Raw genomic sequence first — 24,417 nt, forward strand, 5'->3', positions numbered from 1 at the left:
GACTTAAGTGCTATACAATTACTGAAAAATGAGCTTTTCCTCTATAAGCTGTGGATTTTACTTTTCTACGTGGGCAGACCCTTTAAAATGTTGCACACAGATTTATGGATAACGGTAATATTTCTTTTTTTTATTCTTAAAAAAAAAATTATAAAACAATTGCTATTACTAAACTCAGACACAGAAAAAGCAAAAATTCAATACCAACAAAGCTTGTGTTTCACCTATAAAAACAGTAAGTATTGCATTTAGCTGCTATCATTTATATTGTTTGCTATCTAAGATCACTTCATATCTTTTATCGTATTGACACTGGAGTAGATAAAACTGAAGAGTTGTTTTATACTGGAATGGATAAAACTCAAGAGATAACATATAAGTATCTTCTATTGATGTTTTAGTTGTGAGCAAGAGGAACAACATGTGCAAAGTATGTATTACACATTTTGATTTTGTAAATGATTTTATAAGCAAGTAAGTTAACTCAGATTTATTTTATTAACTATCTAAGACACATGATAACACATTCTGGCCACTCAGTAAAAAATGAAAGATAATTCACTACAGTCATATGTTTTAAACATGAGTGTGTAATTGTAGAACAGTAAACTACATATATTTTTGGTGATGATATGAAGAATCATGTAGGTATACTGAATAATCTGGACATTGTGTTTTATCTAAAATTTACAGTATAATTAGCAGCAACATAATTAAATAAAAAGTAATCCCTTCTTTAAATGACCTAAGGCAACATATCCATCATCACCATTAGTGAGGCTCCAAATATCACTACTCTCTTAAATTTTGCCTTCCAAGGAAGAAAAACAACTTGACATAAGTTTGGATAACAAGCAATTTCACTTGTAAGCTAAATGGAAATGGAAACAAACGCAGTAGAAAAGACACTCAAATACCAATGAAATGTTGATAACTTCCATAAACAGACAACTCACCTATTTCTTGAAAGAAAAAGAAAAAGAAGAAGATTAAATATTGTGATATGTTGTTCATTTTATTTGTGGAACTGCCGTTCTTCGACAATTCCCTGGAAAAAGAGCAACAGAAGTAGCTTACTAGCAAACACTGCTCATAATCTTGAAGTAGTTTTAGGTGTTAGCACCTATAAAGTGAGCTTCACTAACTGTGCTCAAATAATTAATCATTTAGTGATAAAAAGTACATGAGATCATTCATCAGTAAGCTTAATTAGAACTGCAACTCATATAGAGCTTTTATGAATAATACTTAAACTTTTTTTTACAGATGTTACACTGGAAGTTTCTACTGGTTCCCGTTTTGATAAGCAGTTTAGGGCTACTATCATATTCTGAAGGTGCCAACATATTGGCAGTATTTCCTATACCTGCCAGAAGTCACTGGACCGCTATGCAGCCTCTTCTCATTGAACTTGCCAAGAGGGGTCATAATCTAACAGTAGTAACTCCTTTTGATGAGAAGAACATGCCAGATACATGGGAGACAGTACTAATTGGGAAACACTGGAATATGGGAGGTTAGTAGCTTTGCAGTAAGTGTTAAAGCTTTAGTATTGTATATTAGCATTACTAACATATTATTTATTTCAAGGAATGCATACATTTTTTACTAATTCTGATGCAGACAGTACACAAAAAAATCTTATTTCAACACCGATCTCTATTTAATGTTTTACTTACCACTTGTCTACCACTGGTGAATATAATCGTTAGATTTGTATACTATCACAGATTTATAAATTTATTTAGAATATGGTTTCGGCAAAAAAGCAAAAACAGAACATAAAATGAAATTATTTTGTTTTCAACAGGTGCCCTCAGGCCAGGTATTTTCAATCAAAGTCCATATTCCAGTATACTTCGTATGATCTTTCTGCTGTATGATGTTGGACTTGAAATGTGTGAAAATGTGCTGAAAGAAGAAAATGTTCAAAGGCTTATACACACTGAACAGAAAACATACGATCTACTGATCATGCAGCTTTTTGTTGATGAATGTTTCCTTGCTTTTTCACACAAATTTAACATACCTATAGTTGGAATGCCATCAGGTCCAGGATTTATTTGGACATCTGATAGTGTGGGAAATCCAACTCCTCTGTCATATATTTCTGAAGGTCTCTCAGCTGTAACAGACCACATGACATTTTCTGAACGTCTCACAAACATGTTAATGGCTACATACCAACGAATAACACGTCGTTTTTACTTTGTGCCAAAAGCAGATGCTATTGTAAGGAAATATTTCAATGATCCTTATATACCAAGCATAGCAGATATTGAATGTAACACCTCTCTCATCCTGGTTAACAGCCACATAAGTTTTGGATATCCACGGCCAAATGTACCCAGCAGGGTTGAAGTAGGTGGAATGCACATATTTCCACCAGAGAAGCTACCAAAGGTGAGCCTAAGCAACAAGAGTACATAGCATCTCCATTAAGTATTTGTCATTTTTAATTTTACTATTTTTTAGAATATTATTTCATTTAATTTTTACACCCATAAAATTAATAATAAATCTTACAAATTATGGCATAATACAAAATTATTATATAAACTGAGAGAAACCTGAGAATAGAATATAGTCTTTGAGAGCCAAATACTTACCATTGGTATCAGTTCCAAAAATTCTATGCCGTGTCTTCTGGCACAGTATTTTTACCAGTTGCTTAGTCTCTATATAAGATTAATTTAATTTTCTTTTCATTTCATTACAGCTGAAAGATTTAGGTTTTGATTAACATTGAGTGTTTCGAATATCAAAATTATTACATTTTTTTGCAAACAGAAATTCTGTGTTATTTAACTTTATATATGTTTGGAACACTGAATTATATGAAACTAACATTTACATAAATAATGAAAGGAATAAAGGTAACCATTAACCATGTAGTTGAGATGTTTGATGGTTTACAGACACATAAACTTGGTTGATACTGTTTCTCTCAACTATATGATGAATGGTTAACTTTACTCCTTCCATTATTCACATTCCATCCAAGAATTCCAGTCTCATATATGCATAAAATATTCATGATATATAGGGTGTTACAAAAAGGTACGGCCAAACTTTCAGGAAACATTCCTCACACACAAATAAAGAAAAGATGTTATGTGGACATGTGTCCGGAAATGCTTAAGTTCCATGTTAGAGCTAATTTTAGTTTCGTCAGTATGTACTGTCCTTCCTCGATTCACCGCCAGTTGGCCCAATTGAAGGAAGGTAATGGTGACTTTGGTGCTTGTGTTGACATGCGACTCATTGCTCTACAGTACTAGCATCAAGCACATCAGTATGTTGCATCAACAGGTTAGTGTTCATCACAAATGTGTTTTTGCAGTTGGTGCAATGTTTACAAATGCGGAGTTGGCAGATGCCCATTTGATGTATGGATTAGCAAGGGGCAATAGCCATGGCGCGGTATGTTTGTATTGAGACAGATTTCCAGAACGAAGGTGTCCCAACAGGAAGATGTTCGAAGTAATTGATCGGCATCTTAGGGAGTACGGAACATTCCAGCCTATGACTCGCAGCTGAGGAAGACCTAGAACGACGAGGACACCTGCAATGGCTGAGGCAATTTCTTTGTGCAGTTGACGATAAACAGAATGTCAACGTCAGAGAAGTTGCTGCTATACAAGGTAATGTTGACCACATCACTGTATGGAGAGTGCTATGGGAGAACCAGTTGTTTCCGCACCATGTACAGCGTGTGCAGGCACTATCAGCAGCTGATTGGCCTCCACGGGTACACTTCTGCGAATGGCCCATCCTACAATATGTCAATCCTCATTTAAGTCCAAATGTTCTCTTTACGGATGAGGCTTCATTCCAACATGATCGAATTGTAAATTTTCACAATCAACATGTGTGGGCCAACGAGAATCTGCACGCAATTGTGCAATCATGTCATCAACACAGATTTTCTGTGAACATTTGGGCAGGCATTGTTGGTGATGTCTTGATTGGGCCCCATGTTTTTCCACCTATGCTCAATGGAGCATGTTATCATGATTTCATATGGGATACTCTACCTGTGCTGCTAGAACATGTGCCTTTACCAGTACGACACAAAATTTGGTTCATGCACGATGGAGCTCTTGCACATTTCAGTCGAAGTGTTCGTACGCTTCTCAACAACAGATTCGGTGACCGATGGATTGGTAGAGGCGGACCAATTCCATGGCCTCCACACTCTCCTGACCTCAACCCTCTCGACTGTCATTTATGGGGGCATCTGATAGCTCTTGTCTACGCAACCCCGGTACCAAATGTAGAGACTCTTCGTGCTCGTATTGTGGACGGCTGTGATACAATACACCATTCTCCAGGGCTGCATCACCGCATCAGGGATTCCATTCAATGGAGGGTGGATGCATGTATCCTCGCTAACGGAAGACATTTTGAACATTTCCTGTAACAAAGTGTTTGAAGTCACGCTGGTACTTTCTGTTACTGTGTGTTTCCATTCCATGATTAATGTGATTTGAAGAGAACTAATAAAATGAGCTCTAACATGGAAAGTAAGCATTTCCGGACACATGTCCACATAACATATTTTCTTTCTTTGTGTGTGAGGAATGTTTCCTGAATGTTTGGCTGTACCTTTTGGTAACACCATGTAGAGATCATTTCCAGGTAAGCACAGAAAAATGCTGAAGTACATTTTTAGTTTCCTTTCACTCAAAATTCTAGCTTCATTCTTGTAAAGTAACATTTTACGTGGCTCAGGAATTCAGTCACTGAGGTACTGTTTTTACTTTTCAGTTTGCAGCAGGTTTTCATATGATAATTTTTTTCAAGTACCTCCAGTGGTCAGAATAAGACTTCTGTTGTATTACACTTAAGTAAAATGTGTACTTTTGAACTCTTTGCACTTCTCTCCTCAGGATCCGTGGACTATAACTTATTTATGTTAATACTAGGTGACAAACATGGCATTTCTGATGGTCCATTTTGTCAGTTTTCTATTAGAAATGAAATGAAAAAAAATGAAATGTATTTGTACTGCAATACCAAAACAAATTCATTTCCGTGTATTGACGAAAACACTTTTGAAATTATGAATTATGGGTACAACTGTTTCGTGTTTCTGCAATGTAATTATGTAAACATCTCTATGGCAACATTTCTTCATAGTTCTATTTATTGTTTTTGCCTACAGCTATTTGTGCTTCATAGTTTAAAGCTATAAAAAGAGCTGCCAGATGTCAGGGATTTCCTTAAGTTGACTTCACTGTATTTCCTTCAGCTTGACTGTATGAGTATCTTGGTAGTAAAGAAAAATGGATGGTATTAAAAATTTCACGCATGATGCAGCTTTTTTCCATGAATGTCAGTGTTTATGCTGCCATATCATTCAAACTATGTGTTGTACAGTGATATATTTGCATGGACACATTCAGCAGCATACATGTGGGTACTGTGTGCAAAGTAAGATGCAAACTGGGGTAGTAGCAAGGACTAACAAATTTAAATGTCATAATGCAGCAATGGCCTTGCTGTGCTGGTACTGCGAACGGCTGAAAGCAAGGGGGAAGTACGGCCGTAATTTTTCCCGAGGGCATGCAGCTTTACTGTATGATTAAATGATGATGGCGTCCTCTTGGGTAAAATATTCCGGAGGTAAAATAGTTCCCCATTTGGATGTCCGGGCGGGGACTACTCAAGAGGATGTCGTTATCAGGAGAAAGAAAACTCGTGTTCTACAGATCGGAGTGTGGAATGTCAGATCACTCAATCGGGCTGGTAGGTTAGAAAATTTAAAAAGGGAAATGGATAGGTTAAAGTTAGAGATAGTGGGAATTAGTGAAGTTCGGTGGAAGGAGGAACAAGACTTCTGGTCAGGTGACTACAGGGTTATAAACACAAAATCAAATAGGGGTACTGCAGGAGTAGGTTTAATAATGAATAGGAAAATAGGAATGCAGGTAAGCTACTACAAACAGCATAGTGAACACATTATTGTGGCCAAGATAGATACAAAGCCCACACCTACTACAGTAGTACAAGTTTATATGCCAACTAGCTCTACAGATGACGAAGAAATTGAAGAAATGTATGATGAAATAAAAGAAATTATTCAGATGGTGAAGGGTGACAAAAATTTAATAGTCATGGGTGACTGGAATTCGGTTGTAGGAAAAGGGAGAGAAGGAAATGTAGTAGGTGAATATGGACTGGGGGAGAGAAACGAAAGAGGAAGCCGCCTGGTAGAATTTTGCACAGAGCACAACTTAATCATAGCTAACACTTGGTTTAAGAATCATGAAAGAAGGTTGTATACATGGAAGAACCCTGGAGGTACTAAAAGGTATCAGATAGATTATATAATGGTAAGACAGAGATTTAGGAACCAAGTTTTAAATTGTAAGACATTTCCAGGGACAGATGTGGACTCTGACCACAATCTATTGGTTATGACCTGTAGATTAAAACTGAAGAAAGGGGGAATTTAAGGAGATGGGACTTGGATAAACTGAAAGAACAAGAGGTTGTACAGAGTTTCAGCTGGACCATAAGGCAACAATTTACAGTAATAGGGGGAAAAATACAGTAGAAGAAGAATGGATAGCTTTGAGGGATGAAGTAGTGAAGGCAGCGGTGGATCAAGTAGGTAAAAAGATGAGGGCTAGTAGAAATCCTTGGGTGACAGAAGAAATACACTCCTGGAAATTGAAATAAGAACACCGTGAATTCATTGTCCCAGGAAGGGGAAACTTTATTGACACATTCCTGGGGTCAGATACATCACATGATCACACTGACAAAACCACAGGCACATAGACAAAGGCAACAGAGCATGCACAATGTCGGCACTAGTACAGTGTATATCCACCTTTCACAGCAATGCAGGCTGCTATTCTCCCGTGGAGATGATCGTAGGGATGCTGGATGTAGTCCTGTGGAACGGCTTGCCATGCCATTTCCACCTGGCGCCTCAGTTGGACCGGCGTTCGTGCTGGACGTGCAGACTGCGTGAGACGACGCTTCATCCAGTCCCAAACATGCTCAATGGGGGACAGATCCGGAGATCTTGCTGGTCAGGGTAGTTGACTTACACCTTCTAGAGCACGTTGGGTGGCACAGGATACATGCGGACGTGCCGGTCTAGGAATGGTAGAACTATGGGTTCGATGACGGTTTGGATGTACCGTGCACTATTCAGTGTCCCCTCGACGATCACCAGAGGTGTATGGCCAGTGTAGGAGATCGCTCCCCACACCATGATGCCGGGTGTTGGCCCTGTGTGCCTCGGTCGTATGCAGTCCTGATTGTGGCGCTCACCTGCACGGCGCCAAACACGCATACGACCATCATTGGCACCAAGGCAGAAGCGACTCTCATCGCTGAAGACGACATGTCTCCATTCGTCCCTCCATTCACGCGTGTCGTGACACCACTGGAGGCGGGCTGCACGATGTTGGGGCGTGAGCGGAAGACGGCCTAACGGTGTGCGGGTTCCGTAGCCCAGCTTCATGGAGACGGTTGCGAATGGTCCTCGCCGATACCCTAGGAGCAACAGTGTCCCTAATTTTCTGGGAAGTGGCGGTGTGGTCCCCTACGGCACTATGTAGGATCCTACGGTCTTGGCGTGCATCCGTGCGTCGCTGCGGTCCGGTCCCAGGTCGACAGGCACGTGCACCTTCCGCCGACCACTGGCGACAACATCGATGTACTGTGGAGACCTCACGCCCCACGTGTTGAGCAATTCGGCGGTACGTCCACCCGGCCTCCCGCATGCCCACTATACGCCCTCGCTCAAAGTCCGTCAACTACACATACGGTTCACGTCCACGCTGTCGCGGCATGCTACCAGTGTTAAAGACTGCGATGGAGCTCCGTATGCCATGGCAAACTGGCTGACACTGACAGCGGCGGTGCACAAATGCTGCGCAGGTAGCGCCATTCGACGGCCAACATCGCGGTTCCTGGTGTGTCCGCTGTGCCGTGCGTGTTATCATTGCTTGTACAGCTCTCTCGCAGTGTCCGGAGCAAGTATGGTGGGTCTGACACACCAGTGTCAATGTGTTCTTTTTTCCATTTCCAGGAGTGTATTAAATTTAAATGATGAAAGGAGAAAACATAAAAATGTAGTAAATGAAGCATGCAAAAAGAAATACAAACATCTCAAAAATGAGATCGGCAGGAAGTGCAAAATGGCTAAGCAGGAATGGCTAGAGGACAAATGTAAGGATGTAGAGGCTTATCTCACTAGGGGTAAGATAGATTCTGTCTACAGGAAAATTAAAGAGACCTTTGGAGATAAGAGAACCACTTGTATGAACATCGAGACCTCAGATGGAAACCCAGTTCTAAGCAAAGAAGGGAAAGCAGAAAGGTGGGAGGAGTATATAGAGGGTCTATACAAGTGTGATGTACTTGAGGACAATATTATGGAAATGGAGGAGGATGTAGATGAAGATGAAATGGGAGATACGATACTGCGTGAAGAGTTTGACAAGGCACTGAAAGACCTGAGTCGAAACAAGGCCCCCGGAGTAGACAACATTCCATTGGAACTACTGACAGCCTTGGGAGAGCCAGTCCTGACAAAACTCTACCGTCTGGTGAGCAAGGTGTATGAAAGAGGCGAAATACCATCAGACTTCAAGAAGAATATAATAATTCCAATCCCAAAGAAAGCAGGTGTTGACAGATGTGAAAATTACCTAACAATCAGTCTAATAAGCCACAGCTGCAAAATACTAACATGAATTCTTTACAGACAAATGGAAAAACTAGTAGAAGCCGACCTCGGGGAAGATCAGTTTGGATTCCGTAGAAATACTGGAACACGTGAGGCAATACTGACCTTACAACTTATCTTATAAGAAAGATTAAGGAAAGGCAAACCTACGTTTCTAGCATTTGTAGACTTAGAGAAAGCTTTTGACAATGTTGACTGGAATACTCTCTTTCAAATTCTAAAGGTGGCTGGGGTAAAATACAGGGAGCAAAAGGCTATTTACAATTTGTACAGAAACCAGATGGCAGTTATGAGTCAAGGAACATAAAAGGGATACAGTTGTTGGGAAGGGAGTAAGACAGCGATGTAGCCTCTCCCCGATGTTTTTCAATCTGTATATTGAGCAAGCAGTAAAGGAAACAAAAGAAAAATTTGGAGTAGGTATTAAAATCCAGGGAGAATAAATAAAAACTTTGAGATTTACCGATGACATTGTAATTATGTCAGAGACAGCAAAGGATTTGGAAGAGCAGTTGAACGGAATGGACAGTGTTTTGAAAGGAGTGTATAAGACAAACATCAACAAAAGCAAAACGAGGATAATGGAATGTAGTCAAATTAAGTCGGGTGATGCTGAGGGAATTAGATTAGGAAATGAGACACTTAAAGTAGTAAAGGAGGTTTGCTATTTGGGGAGCAAAATAACTGATGATGGTCAAAGTAGAGAGGATATAGAAGGTAGACTGGCAATGGCGGGGAAGGTGTTTCTGAAGAAGAGAAAGTTGTTAACATCGAGTATAGATTTAAGTGTCAGGAAGTCTTTTCTGAAAGTATTTGTATAGAGTATGGAACATGGACAATAAATAGTTTGGACAAGAAGAGAATAGAAGCTTTCGAAATGTGGTGCTACAGAAGAATGCTGAAGATTAGATGGGTAGATCACATAACTAACGAGGAGGTATTGAATAGGATTAGGGAGAAGAGAAGTTTGTGGCACAACTTGATGAGAAGGAGGGATCCGTTGGTAGGACATGTTCTGAGGCATCAAGGGATCACCAATTTAGTATTGGAGGACAGCGTGGAGGGTAAAAATCGTAGAGGGGGACCAAGAGATGAATACACTAAGCAGATTCAGAAGGATGTAGGTTGCAGTAGGTACTGGGAGATGAAGAGGCTTGCACAGGATAGAGTGGAATGGTGAGCTGCATCAAACCAGTCTCAGGACTGAAGACCACAACAACAAAATCAATGCAGCTTGCTCTTTTTTCTTTTTTTTCTCTCTGATAGGAAGGTTGTTCTTACCTCCAAAGCAATTGTTGCCTGACAGTAGGGGGTACGTGCATGTACCAAGTTTGGTTGAAATCAGTCCAGTGGATGAGGGATAGATCGAGCGATGTGGAACATACATCCATTTTTATAGTATGTATGAATGATGTAATATACTAACATGGGTTAACAGTGACTGAACAAAGAAAGATGAGTTGAGAGAATTTATGGGACATGTCATGTTGATTCTACCCTTGAAATGCACTTATTTGATCAGGGAGAAAAAAAATATATTTGTTTCCAACCAATAAAAGATCTGAAAATAAAAGCATACTATCTTACATATGATTCACAACAGATGTACTATCTTAGCAAAACTGGATACAAACCAAACACCCACCATGAAAGTACAAGTTTATATGCCTACTAGATACAAAGGTGATGAAGAGATTAAAAGAATGTATGATGAGATAAAATATACTATCAGATCATTAAAGAAAATGAAAATTTAATTGTTATGGTGGACTGGAATTTAATAATGACTAACTCATATACCTGAAACTGGTCTCAACAACAAATCTATTGTGACCCATTACCAGAGACATGAAAGATATACGAACAAACCTTAGCTATTAATGTGTGAGTTTGTCCCACCGGCACATCAAAATACAGTTATTATTGAAAACTGTTAAACATAATGACATGGATTCTTTGTTTCTTCCATAATATTACATGTCCAGAAAAGATTAATGGTAAATTCATTGCTTATGAACTACAATCATCAAAACGAAGTGGGACATGGAAAGCTTTCCATGGAATACTACACGCTTAAAAACAAGACTGAGTTTCCAACTCGAGCTCATATGACTTAAAGGATGACTTCACTTTGTGGATCTGAGTATACTGGAAAAGCATCCACTACTGTTCCAATGTTCTCATCCATTTACAAAGTCACTTATTCAGCAAACACACATATGCTTACACCATCGAGGAACTGCTACACTATTAGCTGAATTATGGAATGAATATTGGGTTTTAAGAGGAAGACAAACAGTAAAAGGAGTTGTACACATGTGTCTCCCTTGTAAGATAGCCAGAAGTGACTGAGGATGCAAAAGAGAAGTGCCCAAAGATTTAACCTCCTCTACCATCTGACCACACTGAATTCACTAAGCAATTTACAGTAACAGGCTGAGATTTCATAGAATCATTTTTCCACCAAACTCAGCAACTTAAACAAAAATATAAGTTACTGTATACATGGGCTATTACAAGAGCTCTCCACCTCAAACTTGCATTAGAAGTCAGCACAAATAAATTTTTGATGGCCTTCAGAAGATTTACTACAAAGAGAGGACTAGAAAATACTGTTTATTCAGATAATGCAAAAGCATTTCAAGAAGCAAATGCAGAATTGAAAGACATCACTCATTTCTTCAGAGACACAAGGGTTAGCCAGCACTTCACTCACCAAGGTGTCTCTTTGAACTTTATTGTGGCATGAACAGCTTGCTGGGGAGGCTGGTAGGAATGCATGGTAGGAACTATGAAATGTTGTCTCCAGAAGATTCTGGGAAAATCACTAGCAGATGAAGAAATAGAAACCACCATCAACTCTCAACAAATTACATGTGGGTAATCAGGTGTACTGACACAATCCTTTTCTTAATTGAAGAACAGTTAACTACAGTAACCACAGGTCATGAACTGTGTGTACAGATGGAGAGGGAAAGATGAAAGGATGTGCTTGTGTGATGGATATGTGTGTGTGTGTGTGTGTGTGTGTGTGTGTGTGTGTGTGTGTGTGTGTGTGTGCCGATGGATGTGTGTGTGTGTGTGTGTGTGTGTGTGTGTGTGTGTGTGTGTGTGCTAGTACATACCTGTCCTTTTTTCCCCCTAAGGTAAGTCTTTCCGCTCCCGGGATTGGAATGACTCCTTACCCTCTCCCTTAAAACCCACATCCTTTCGTCTTTCCCTCTCCTTCCCTCTTTCCTAATGAAGCAATCGTTGGTTGCAAAAGCTTGAATTGTGTGTGTGTGTTTGTGTTTGTTTATGTGTCTATCAACATACCAACACTTTCGATTGGTAAGTTACATCATCTTTGTTTTTAGATATATTTTTCCCACGTAGAATGTTTCCCCCTATTATATTGATAATATTCTTTTATTTTCAGGTCTGTTATTGGTTGGAAACAAATGATACTTTTCTCTCCTAAATGATTCTTAAGCCTCAGGACTCTAATTTACCTTACATATCAGCCAATGTGTGTGTGTGTGTGTGTGTGTGTGTGTGTGTGTGTGTGTGTGTGTGTGTGCGCATGTTACATTTGTGAATATTTCTATAATCTGCAGTGACAGATTGTCCTAACGATTACTCAATGAAATAAGTTCATTTCAAGACTAGAATCAACATGACATGTTTCGTAATTCTCTTATCTCATATTTCTTTGTCGAATCACTCCCAATTCTTGTTAGTGTATTATATAATTTACACATGTTATAAAAATGGATGGATGTTCCCCATCTCTTCCTAATCCATTGGACTGATTTCAGCCAAACTTAGTACCTACACATACCCCTTACTGCCAGGCAACAATTGCTCTGGGGGTAAGAATCTCCTACCTATCATAGACCAGAGATATGACATCATAAACAATGAGATATGTGAAACAATGCTGCATTATGATGTTCAAATTTGTTACTTCCTTGTTATTAATCCTATTTCCATCTCATTTTGCAGACAGTATCCACATATGCTGCTGAATGTGCCCATGCTTATATATCATTGTACAACACACAGTTTAAAAGATATGACATCATAAACACTGAGATGCCACCATAGGTCGAAGGTTGTATCAAAATTCCTTGTGATAGCAAATCTGCAAGATTGGCTGTGGTATGGCAGTGTCTCCACTATGATGGCATTAAAAATTAATGGAATTCAGTTACTCTGTACAAATAAATGTATGCAGTGATGTTGGTTGCATCATATTCAGCCAAGTGCCACCTTAGAATTGCTCCACATTATTGTGTTTGTGATGTAAAATCCAGAAGCCTAGCTGAAATATCTCGGAAGGTGTGTACCCAGTAGAGCTGCTAGTAATTAAAGTCATGGAAGTGTTATCATTCTGATAGGAAAAACTCTGTGTTTACTCAAAATCAAACAGACAAATGTATTTTTGGTGTTGGATGTTCGAATGTACAGCACTGCTCCATATGCCCTCTTGGGGGCATCACAAAAAAAGTGAATTTGCGAAATTTTCTGTTTTTGACTGTGAGAGCCTCTCCAGCTGGACTAATCTGAATGACTGAAGATGAATGAGTTGTGATGTCTAAAACTTCTGCTTTATTCTCGAATGAGAAACATACAAATTTGCAGTAGCCATACACATCAATAAATATGTACATATATATACACAAATTGTATTTATATTACATGTGCCCAGTACTTTGCAACCTCCAAGACGCTTGGAGTGGCTTGCAGGAGATCAGTCTTCATGCAGGATGTAGGGTGCAAAAGGCACTGGAGCATGTGGCTTGTGGTTTGTTCTTGTCCACAATCACAGGAGGAATCTTCTGTTATGAAGACCCATCTCTTCAGGTTGTCTCTGGATCGTCCGACTCCTGATCGTAATCTGTTTAAAGATTTCCACACCAGCCAGCTCTCGTTGTGTCCAGGTGGTAGTTCTTCAGCTTCTGGTGTCTGCAGTTGAGGCGTCGACTTCTTCCATAACTCCAGCCTTGTCTTCTCTGGTGAAATGGTGAGCTTCTCGGATGTTCTCAGGAAGCTCTTTCACGATCTCAGCTGTTGCTGTGGTGGGTTATGTCCGTGCAGTGGATGGGCACTGTCCTGTTCCACTTTCAGTCTCTCCTTGTTGGCAGCCACTGTTCTGGATATCCATGGCGGTGCTATTCCAGCCAGGCAGTAGAGCTTATCAGTTGGGGTAGGTCTTAAGCAACCTGTGATCAACCTGCAGTTTTCGTAGAGAGTAATATCTACTTCTCTGGCATGAGATGACCTGTACCAGACTGGAGAAGCATATTCAGCAGTGGAAAAGCACAGTGCCATTGCAGAACAGTGAATAGTTTGTGGATGTGATCCCCACTGTGTCCCTGCTAGTTTGCAAATTAGGTTGTTTCGAGTGGAGATTTTCATTTTGGTGTTCTTGCATTGAGTTTTGAATGTCAGAGTTTTATCGAGAGTGACTCCCAAGTATTTAGGTGTGTGATGATGCTAGAGTTGGATGCCTGACCATGCAATATGTAGCTCATGATTAGCTTCCCTGTTCCTTAATGAAAGGCATACACTTTTGTCTTCGAAGGGTTTGGTCTGAGTTGGTTCCGATTATAGTAGCTTGACAGTGTTCTAAGTGCTGTTGTTAGGTTTCTTTCCACTCTTTTAAAGCATGAGCTCTGCGTAGCAAGGGCTAAGTCATCTGCATATAAGAATCTCCTTGTGCCTGGGGTCTCTGGCTGGTCATTGGCATAGATGTTGAAGAGAAGTGGAGCCAAGATGCTTCCCTGAGGTTTGACCAGTTGGGGGGCTAAGTCTGCAGGCCAGATGTCTTCACTATCTATGCCTCATGTCTTGAATGAGGATTGTTCCTGTAATGGATATCGATGAAAAGATGCCAACATGATCATAAAATTTCACTGTTGTGTGTAGTAACTGACGTTCTTGTAATTTGTTGGTAATGAGATGGTGATCAAAGAGGATTGAATATGATTCATTATCCCAGTCAATACCTACAATTGTGGTATGTTTTTTAACTGATCGCTCTTCCATTTTCCAAATACCCTTTAGTATTTTAGAATTTGTAGCCCACTTTGCCATTGTAAGTTTTATTTGTTGCAACAGACGTGTCACCTGATAGTATACAGATGCGACTGTACTGTTGTCTTTGCAGCTGGCGGCAAATTCATTCATTAAAGTGCTCTTATCTACAAACTCCGCTGCAATAGGATAAGTGTCTCGAAACCTTGTAGCTAATTCACACAGTGTTGCAGATAGGAGAAATGGGCTGTGTGTGAGGCCAAATGCTAAGTGAGTAAATCTGCAAATAACAACGTCATTTGTAGTTTACCAGTTTGCATCTTCTCTATACTAACACAAAACCAGAAAAGTCGCATTCAGTCTCTATCCTTTTCATTCAGTGACAATTTTAAGAATGCTTGAGTGCCATCTCCAAAAATGGCGTTTTGATACATCCTGAAACTAATTGAAGTTGATTGTATTCCAGGCAACAGTTTTGGTCCTGAAATTAGTGTGTCATTGAGTGATGGTGAATCATTTTTTCATGATGAAGTGTCATATACAATTCTCCATGTTGTAATTCCCAGTCTTTCCTTTTTCACTGCATGATGACGAAGGTAGAATACATCATTTGAGGTATCCTGCATATTGATCCTTTTAGTGTGCTCACTCTGGATATATAGAAACATCTGAGAGTAATACATCTCACAAAAATAAACATTAGTAGAAAATTTTCTTTGTAATGATGTAAAACATGTTTCTGCATTGTGATAATTGGAAGACAGGATCATATCTTTCTTTCTTAATAATGAAACTAACTTTCTGCCTTTCACCATTTGGAACATATAATGGAAGTTCTGCAAAACAGCGTCATGTTTCGGTGAGAGTGATCATTCTTGCTGTTCTTTCATCCACATCAATTCTAAAGCCAGATTTACACATGCATGTAACGTGGTGTCACAGCTTGTGACTTGCTGTAGAGCAACAGCTAGTATGTGTCATCTACAGACATGCCACTCTTCCAAGACACACACACACACACACACACACACACACACACACACACACACACGTATACTGCTGGAGAAACTCAAACATTGGTTGCTGTTATTCTAGTTCTAGAAGCTGTGTCAGTGTACCTCCCACCAGTGTTTTCCCTTTTTACGGAAATAAAATAAAAATATTCTGAAATTCAATGGAATACAGCAGCAATTACTGTGCTATAACTGTAATAAAATGCTCGTGTAGTTCATAATACTGCCACCTGGGAGCAGTGGCAGAAGGAAAGTGGCCCAACAAATTGCAGACAAATATAGGCTGACTCTTATATAGCAGATTACAGCAACCATTCATTTTTATAATAATATTTATTTATTTAAACAGTGCATTTACCAGTTTCGAACCAACTGGATCATCTTCAGATGGCTAAACTGGGTTGCACTGTTTAAATAAAAAACAGCATTTTAAAAAGTGGCTGGTTGCTGTAACCTTCTACGTAAGAGGCGACATATGTTTTTACACAGCCACAGGCTCAGAGTGGCAGTTTTTGACAAAATAACACAAAGTTCAACCAAGCTGAACTTCTTGAGGTGTGACAAAAGTTGCATCTCTTAAGTTGTGCCAATAAAAACTGGGAGTTCACTCATGCAGCCTCAATGAAACTGCAGTATGCCACTACCTGTGGTGACACTATTGTTGATTGTGTGGACCCAGCTTAAGTCCCAGATACAACGCGTGTCCTTGTCTAAGGATGCATAATCTTCATTGAGGTGCACATGGCTATCAATAATAAGCCTAACAATAATACTTGACCTGCACCCACTGAAAATCCATCCAAATCTAGAAATCTTGTCAGCTTGAAGTGAACGAGCCTGCAATTTGTTGAATTATGTTGACTCAACTCCTACAACAGCTAATGGTTGGCAGGTTATCACTTGTAATTGCAAGCTGTTGACCAAATTCATGCTGATGAAGATGCATTGGCTCCCAGCATGAGTAAACAGTGGGTAAATTTTTTCAATCCAGTCAGAGCTGTGATCCAAACAGAGGCAGTTTGAAAATACATGGAGAGAGGATGTTGAACATAAATCTTCCTCACTGAGACTTGCGTTCCTTCTTTGCAGATAGATACATGATGGGATCCTTTGCATCCAGAACAAACTAGTTTGTTATTCTGATGTTACACCCTCCATTTACACACAAGAAACATAGATGTGAGGATTTTGATTTCTCGATCCTATCCTTGACATTCAATTTCTTCATACACTCATGTGCCCAGTGGAGATGTGAATTACAAAACATGCAGTATTTTGACAGTTCTTTTTCTGTCTTTTTACGTGGCTCTCCCATCCCCTTAGAGTCACAGCTGTTGATGTGAATGTATCTAAAATGCTACAAACTAATTCTGTGGGTGATCATAGGGCCTTCTACTTCATTATTCAAAAATTCCGTTAGCTTTGTGATGTGGCATTCAGCAATCCTCTCTCTTCTAGCATGAATAACCCAGTATCTGATGATATCTTCCAGAAACAGATGCAGAATTTTGGGTGTTAACATGTGGCCATAATTGTCAAAATTTAGCCTAAGGCTCATAAGGCTTGTATGCATTTGTTACATTCAATATATGTAGTGTTCAATGTACCTGTTGATGCGTGTGAGATCAGTTGCATAGTTTCAAGCTAATCAAAAAGAGCCTGAATTTTACTCTTTTTGTCTCCATAGTGAGATACTAATATACGTTTCGTTTCCTCATGCATATCTGCAGTAATTGGGGGTGCTTTCAGCCAAGTTCTTTGGCTCTCCTTTTAAATATCCCTGATGGAAGACAAGTTTGTCTGTAGTAGAAATCAAAGCATTGCTGTCAATGGTCGACTGAAACTGCTCCCAAAATTGAGACCACTTCTCCACATTGCCTGAAAATAGCTCTGATTTGATGGTGTCAGAGATGCTGTAATGGATGAAACTGGTGTTGTGTTTGTATTTGATGATGATAAACTAACATTAGTGCTCCTAGGTGCCTTCAGAATTGCCTTTCTAGCAATGTCTACATATTCCTCACACCTACTGACATTGGTGTCATAGTCTGTGTCAGAAAGCAGATCATAAATTGGATTGTCAATCACTCCCAAATGATCTTATGACCCTTGCAGTCATGTCTGAAAGCTCTCGTAATCTGTTTCTTCTCATGTATCTCTTTCATCAACTGCTGTACTGAATCATGTTACTTGTGTTCATTCAGTCTTTCATTTCCTTTTCAAGTTGTGTAAACATATTTCTATATCTGTCTCTGCCATTGTACTTCGAACTGATGTCATACACTAACAAATAAGTAGACAAGAAACTGTATATATTGTGCTGTCTCAGATTACCTTTATGGACTAGCAGAAGTATCTGCTGACAGCAAAATGTGTCAAAGGCATTAGGATGAAGACTTCATAATGTCTAACTGCTTTGGATGAGCACAGTGTCACAAATGTTTAGTGTACTGCTTATTAGTCATGGGAAAATATGTGTGAATAGTAGTGTGGGTAGCATTATTTTCCAAATAAATTAGCTTTTACACAAGATGAACTGTTTAAGTGTGATGAATTTCTTGAATGGGAGAACATTTTAATCTCATTCAAAACTCAAGCACAAAGCAAAAGTAGAGTGCAGTTGTGATGTTTGTAACAAGTGCTTCAGGGACTCGTTCAGCCTGAAAAAGCACAAAAAAAGGTGCACAAAAATAGTGACGAAAAGACACAATCCTTTGGCATAATTTGTTCACCATGTAATTAAAAATGACTGTGGGGAACAATGAGTGAACATTTCATCATAACTCACAATATCGAACTGGACAAAAAAGTATTTCCTGTTCCCAGTTATGGATCAGTTCTGTGAGTGGAAAAAAATTTGGACTGTGACACCACATCAATTTATGTAAAATGATGCTCATCTAGCAAAAATATAAATGGAGCAACTGTCACATATCTGTACTGTCAATCATGATGGGCAGTTTTGTTCTAAGGGTGCAAACTTTAGGGTAATAAAAGTATCAGGTTCCAATAAAATAGTTGCCCATAACAGAAAATATATCAGTTGAGTTTATGGCCACCCATGTGGGCCACAGTTTTGATGTTGCAAGAATGTATCGTTTGGTGGATAATAAACATAAAATTGCATCAAAAATAGAAATGAAAGTGCCTATGGATGCCACTCTTGATAGTATTCATGATTCTGTGGTTGGTAATGAAATAATTCATTTGCATCTTGCAAACAGGAAGGATTTGCATAACATTGTCCAACAGCACAATTTAAATAGCAATGCTGTGTCTCATAGTAATTTTTATATCAGTGTTGATGTGTGGGTAAACAAGATGAAACATACTTCAAATGTTATTTGCCTGTACAACACTCAAGGCCTAGCTGTAGCTGGCTATCCACAATGCAAAATAAAGACTTTTACCTTGATTGCAAATGATACACAACTTCAGCTACTTTCAAGATTTGGAAGTGATCATCTTTGTATTGATGGGGCACATGGACAGAATGATTATAACTTTGAGCTTTTCATGTTATTAGTTTTAGGTGACATGCATCAGGGATTTCGTTGTGGTTTCATGTTTTTGAACAGAAATGATACAGTAATTATGTAACTTTTTTATAAGACATTACTTTCCTGTTGTGATTCAGAGTTGAAACCTAAATGGTTTGTGTCTGACATGGCAGAAAGTGTTTTTTTGGGCATGAATGTCTTTACAACCAGAAAGCACAACTAATCAACTTTATTGTGATTGGCATGTAGACTGTGCTTGGAGACAAATTTTAAATAAAAGAAAAGAAAAAGACATACAGGTTGAGGTTCAGAAAAAATGAAATATTAATGTATGAGAGAGACACTTTTTCATTCAAAACCATGGGAAAAAAATTTACTTGATGAGCTTTATGCCAGTGACCTGACAGTAAATTTTGCAAAATATACTGAAAAGTTTATTCATGGTGCCTCAGAATGGGGTCATTGCTACGGAATGCATTCTGGCATAAATACAAACATGGTACTTCACAATATGCATAAAAATCTGAATCACATCTGTCTTAAAGCCAAAAAGATTAAAAGACTGGATAAGAGTATTTATGCTTTGATGAAATTCTTGAGGGATAAGTAATCCAACAAACATATTATTGTTCACAGTGACAAAATTACAAAGAAAGTATCTGCTTCAAGACTGAGACATCAGAGGTCTGAGGAATGTCTGAAAATTCTGTCTGCAAGGTAGACAGCATTTGTTGGAATGTCATGTCAGAGAAGTCAGCTGAATTGTATGTTATTTCAGTGCAGAAAACTGAATGTAGCTGTAACCTTCGATGCACTGACTGATTGCTTACACAGTTTCAATTGCATTTGTACTGATGCAGTGATTACCTGGAACATAAGCAACCATATACATCTTGTTTGCCAGTCTATTAAAGTCTGTGATGCAATGAAACCACAAGACTCTGCACTATCACTAACTGACTTACACGGTTTCAATTGCATTTGTACTGATGCAGTGATTACCTGGAACATAAGCAACCATATACATCTTGTTTGCCAGTCTATTAAAGTCTGTGATGCTATGAAACTACAAGACTCTGCACTATCACTAACTGACTTACACGGTTTCAATTGCATTTGTACTGATGCAGTGATTACCTGGAACATAAGCAACCATATACATCTTGTTTGCCAGTCTATTAAAGTCTGTGATGCAATGAAACCACAAGACTCTGCACTATCACTAACTGATAGTTGTATTGTCAATATCATGTTGTTCTCATAGTTGGTTCTGTGTCTCGTTTATACTCTTTTAACTCTAAACTCTAAATTATGTGTAATATGTGTTTTCCAAAATGTATTCATCACATACGGTACATGTTAAAAGAGCATGTAAAAGAACAACCCATTAATTCAATGTTTTAATTTTCAACGTATTTTATAATGTTAATTTTATGTGTTTGATAGAAATTTGTAATATTCTGCTGTGAATTTTCCGGACAGTATTATGACAATTCCTATATCATCTAAATGATGCAAAGAATGTTAATTATCGAAATGAAAAGAGCTACTCAAAAAAATAATGCAGGCTGCTTATAAAATGAGAAAATCAGCCTACAAGATATGTCATGCACTACATTGAAATACATGACTGATTCGTAGACAGAAAAAAAGGCTGGTTATTTAGTATTTCACAAAAATTGTGAAGTCAATTGAAAGTCATCAAGGAGCACAAGCACTGAAGGAATTTATTTCTCCTCTGGAGTTTGTAGTAAAGAATGCAGAATATTTACATGTGGCAATCTATTCTGCTCCTCCTTCCACTTCCAACAGGTAACAAAAAAATTGAACCTGGGTTATATCTCAAATCATACAGGTCATGCCAACTTGTGACCTTGAATTTCTCTGGAAAAATATATATTAGACCTGTACATCATAACTGTAATTTTTGTTTTACCTTAATTTTTGTATATTTTTTGAAAAATGTATATTTTGTAAATAACTCTTAAAACACTAGAGAACAAAAAAAATAAAACTAATAAACCAAAACAAACTGGAGACCTAGCAGATGTATTGTATTAAAGCTCCCTTCTAGTGTGTTGAAATTTAGTTGCCTAATGACCACTTTTAACTTACAAATTTAAGATAAAAATATGAAAATTAAATTAATTTTTCCACTTAAACATTTTTTTTATAATTCGGAATGTTACAGAATGCTGTTTTCTGTCATATTACCGGATACTGCTCATGTAATTATAAACCGTATCATCTCCACTCCAGCTATCTGTATTATGTAAATTTTTATTACTAAAAATGCAAATAATTGCACTTTTATGAGGCTTTACAAATTATTTACATGTTGTTGTTGTTGTGGCCTTTAGTCCTGAGACTGGTTTGATGCAGCTCTCCATGCTACTCTATCCTGTGCAAGCTTCTTCATGTCGCAGTACCTACTGAAACCTACATCCTTCTGAATCTGCTTGGTGTATTCATCTCTTGGTCTCCCTCTACGATTTTTACCCTCTACGCTGCCGTACAATACTAAATTGGTGATCCCTTGATGCCTCAGAACATGTCCTACCAACTGATCTCTTCTTCTAGTCAAGTTGTGCCACAAACTTCTCTTCTCCCCAATCCTATTCAACACCTCCTCATTAGTTATGTGATCTACCCATCTAATCTTCAGCATTCTTCTGTAGCACCACATTTTGAAAGCTTCTATTCTCTTCTTGTCTAAACTATTTATTGTCCATGTTTCACTTCCATACATGGCTACACTCCATACAAATACTTTCGGAAATGGCTTCCTGACACCTAAATCTTTACTCGATGTTAACAAATTTCTCTTCTTCAGAAACGCTTTCCTTGCCATTGCCAGTCTAGATTTTACATCCTCTCTACTTCAACAATCATCAGTTATTTTCCTCCCCAAATAGAAAAACTCATTTACTACTTTATGCCTATTATTTCCTAAGCTAATTCCCACAGCATCGCCTGATTTAATTCGGCTACATTCAATTGTCTCCATTTTGCTTTTGTTGATGTTCATCTTATATCCTCCTTTCAAGACACAGTCCATTCCATTCAGTTGCTCTTCCAGGTCCTTTGCTGTCTCTGACAGAATTACAATGTCATCGGCAAACCTCAAAGTTTTTATTTCTTCTCCAAGGATTTTAATACCTACTGCGAATTTTTCTTTTGTTTCCTTTACTACTTGCTCAATATACAGATTGAAAAACATCAGGAAAAGGCTACAACCCTGTCTCACTCCCTTCCCAACCACTGCTTCCATTTCATGCCCCTCGACTCTTATAACTGCCATCTGGTTTCTGTACAAATTGTAAATAGCCTTTCGCACCCTATATTTTACCAATGCCACCTTCAGAATTTGAAAGAGGGTATTCCAGTCAACATTGTCAAATGCTTTCTCTAAGTCTACAAATGCTAGAAATGTAGCTTTGCCTTTCCTTAATCTATTTTCTAAAATAAGTCGTAGGGTCAGTATTGCCTCACATGTTCCAATATTTCTACAGAATCCAAACTGATCTTCCCCGAGCTCAGCTTCTACCAGTTTTTCCATTCGTCTGTAAAGAATTTGTGTTAGTATTTTGCGGCCATGACTTATTAAACTGATAGTTTGGCAATTTTCACATCTGTCAACACCTGCTTTTTTGGGACTGGAATTATTATATTCTTCTTGAAGTCTGAAGGTATTTCGCCTGTCTCATACATCTTGCTCACTAGATGGTAGAGTTTTGTTAGGCCTGGCTCTTACAAGGCTGTCAGTAGTTCTAATGGAATGTTGCCTACTCCTGGGGCCTTGTTTCAACTTAGGTCTATCAGTGCTCTGTCAAACTCTTCATGCAGTATCATATCTCCTATTTCATCTTCCCCTACATTCTCTTCCATTTCTATAATATTGTCCTCAAGAACATCGCCCCTGTATAGATCCTCTATATACTCCTTCTACCATTCTGGTTTTCCTTCTTTGCTTAGAACTGGGTTTCCATCTGAGCTCTTGATATTCATGCAAGTGGTTCTCTTTTCTCCAAAGGTCTCTTTAATTTTCCTATCTTACACCTAGTGATAGGCATATCTACATCTTTACATTTGTCCTCTAGCCATCCCTGCTTAGCCATATTGCACTTCCTGTCGATCTCATTTTTGAGATGTTTGTATTACTTTTGCCTGCTTCGTTTACTGCATTTTTAATATTTTCTCCTTTCATCATCCCTCGTCTTTATACCTACTTGATCCTCTGCTGCCTTCACTACTTCATCCCTCAACGCTACCCATTCTTCTTCTACTGTATTTCTTTCCCCCATTCTTGTCAGTCATTCCCTAATGCTCTCCCTGAGGCTCTCTACAACCTCAGGTTCTTTCAGTTCATCCAGGTCCCATCTCCTCAAATTCCCACCTTTTTGCAGTTCCTTCCATTTTAATCTATAGCTCATAACCAATAGATTGTGGTCAGAGTCCACATCTGCCCCTGAAAATGTCTTACAATTTAAAACCTGGTTCCTGAATCTCTGTCTTACCATTATATAATCTATCTGAGACCTTTCAGTAACTCCAGACTTCTTCCATGTATACAACCTTCTTTTATGTTTCTTAAACCAAGTGTTAGCTATTATTAAGTTATACTCTGTGCAAAATTCTACCAGATGGTTTCCTCTTTCATTTCTTACCCCCAATCCATATTCACCTACTACATTTCCTTCTCTCTCTTTTCCTACTATTGAATTCCAGTCACCCATGATAATTAAATTTTTGTCTCTCTTCACTATCTGAATAATTTATTTTACCTCATCATACATTTCATCAATCTCTTCGTCATCTGTGGAGCTAGTTGGCATACAAACTTGTATTACCATGGTATGCATGAGCTTCGTATCTATCTTGGTCACAATAATGCGTTCACTTTGCATTTTGTAGTAGCTTACCCACATTCCTATTTTCTTATTCTTTATTAAACTTACTCTTGCACCACCCCTATCTGATTTTGTGTTTATAACCCTGTAGTCACCTGACCAGAAGTCTTGTTCCTCCTGCCACTGAACTTCACTAATCCTCACTATATCTAACTTTAGCCTATCTTTTTCCCTTTTTAAATTTTCTAACCTACCTTCCCGATTAAGTGATCTGACATTCCACACTCTGTTCCATAGCACGCCAGCTTTATTTCTCCTGATAA

At 38.5% G+C, this 24,417-nt stretch overlaps 1 protein-coding gene across 1 annotated transcript in view; it reads left to right on the plus strand.

Moving 5' to 3' along the window:
* Nucleotides 1-311: 311 nt before the first annotated feature.
* The window catches only part of LOC126284388 (UDP-glycosyltransferase UGT5-like), a 60,980-nt gene continuing 36,874 nt past the window's right edge, over nucleotides 312-24,417 (plus strand). Inside the window, exons 1-3 of the mRNA XM_049983276.1 lie at nucleotides 312-430; nucleotides 1,267-1,516; nucleotides 1,811-2,403. Coding sequence (XP_049839233.1) covers nucleotides 422-430; nucleotides 1,267-1,516; nucleotides 1,811-2,403 — 852 coding nt within the window. The 5' untranslated portion in view covers nucleotides 312-421. The remainder of the gene's footprint in view (nucleotides 431-1,266; nucleotides 1,517-1,810; nucleotides 2,404-24,417) is intronic.

The sequence above is a fragment of the Schistocerca gregaria genome, chromosome 8 (assembly GCF_023897955.1).
Source record: "Schistocerca gregaria isolate iqSchGreg1 chromosome 8, iqSchGreg1.2, whole genome shotgun sequence".
NCBI classification, from domain to species: Eukaryota; Metazoa; Arthropoda; class Insecta; order Orthoptera; family Acrididae; genus Schistocerca; species Schistocerca gregaria.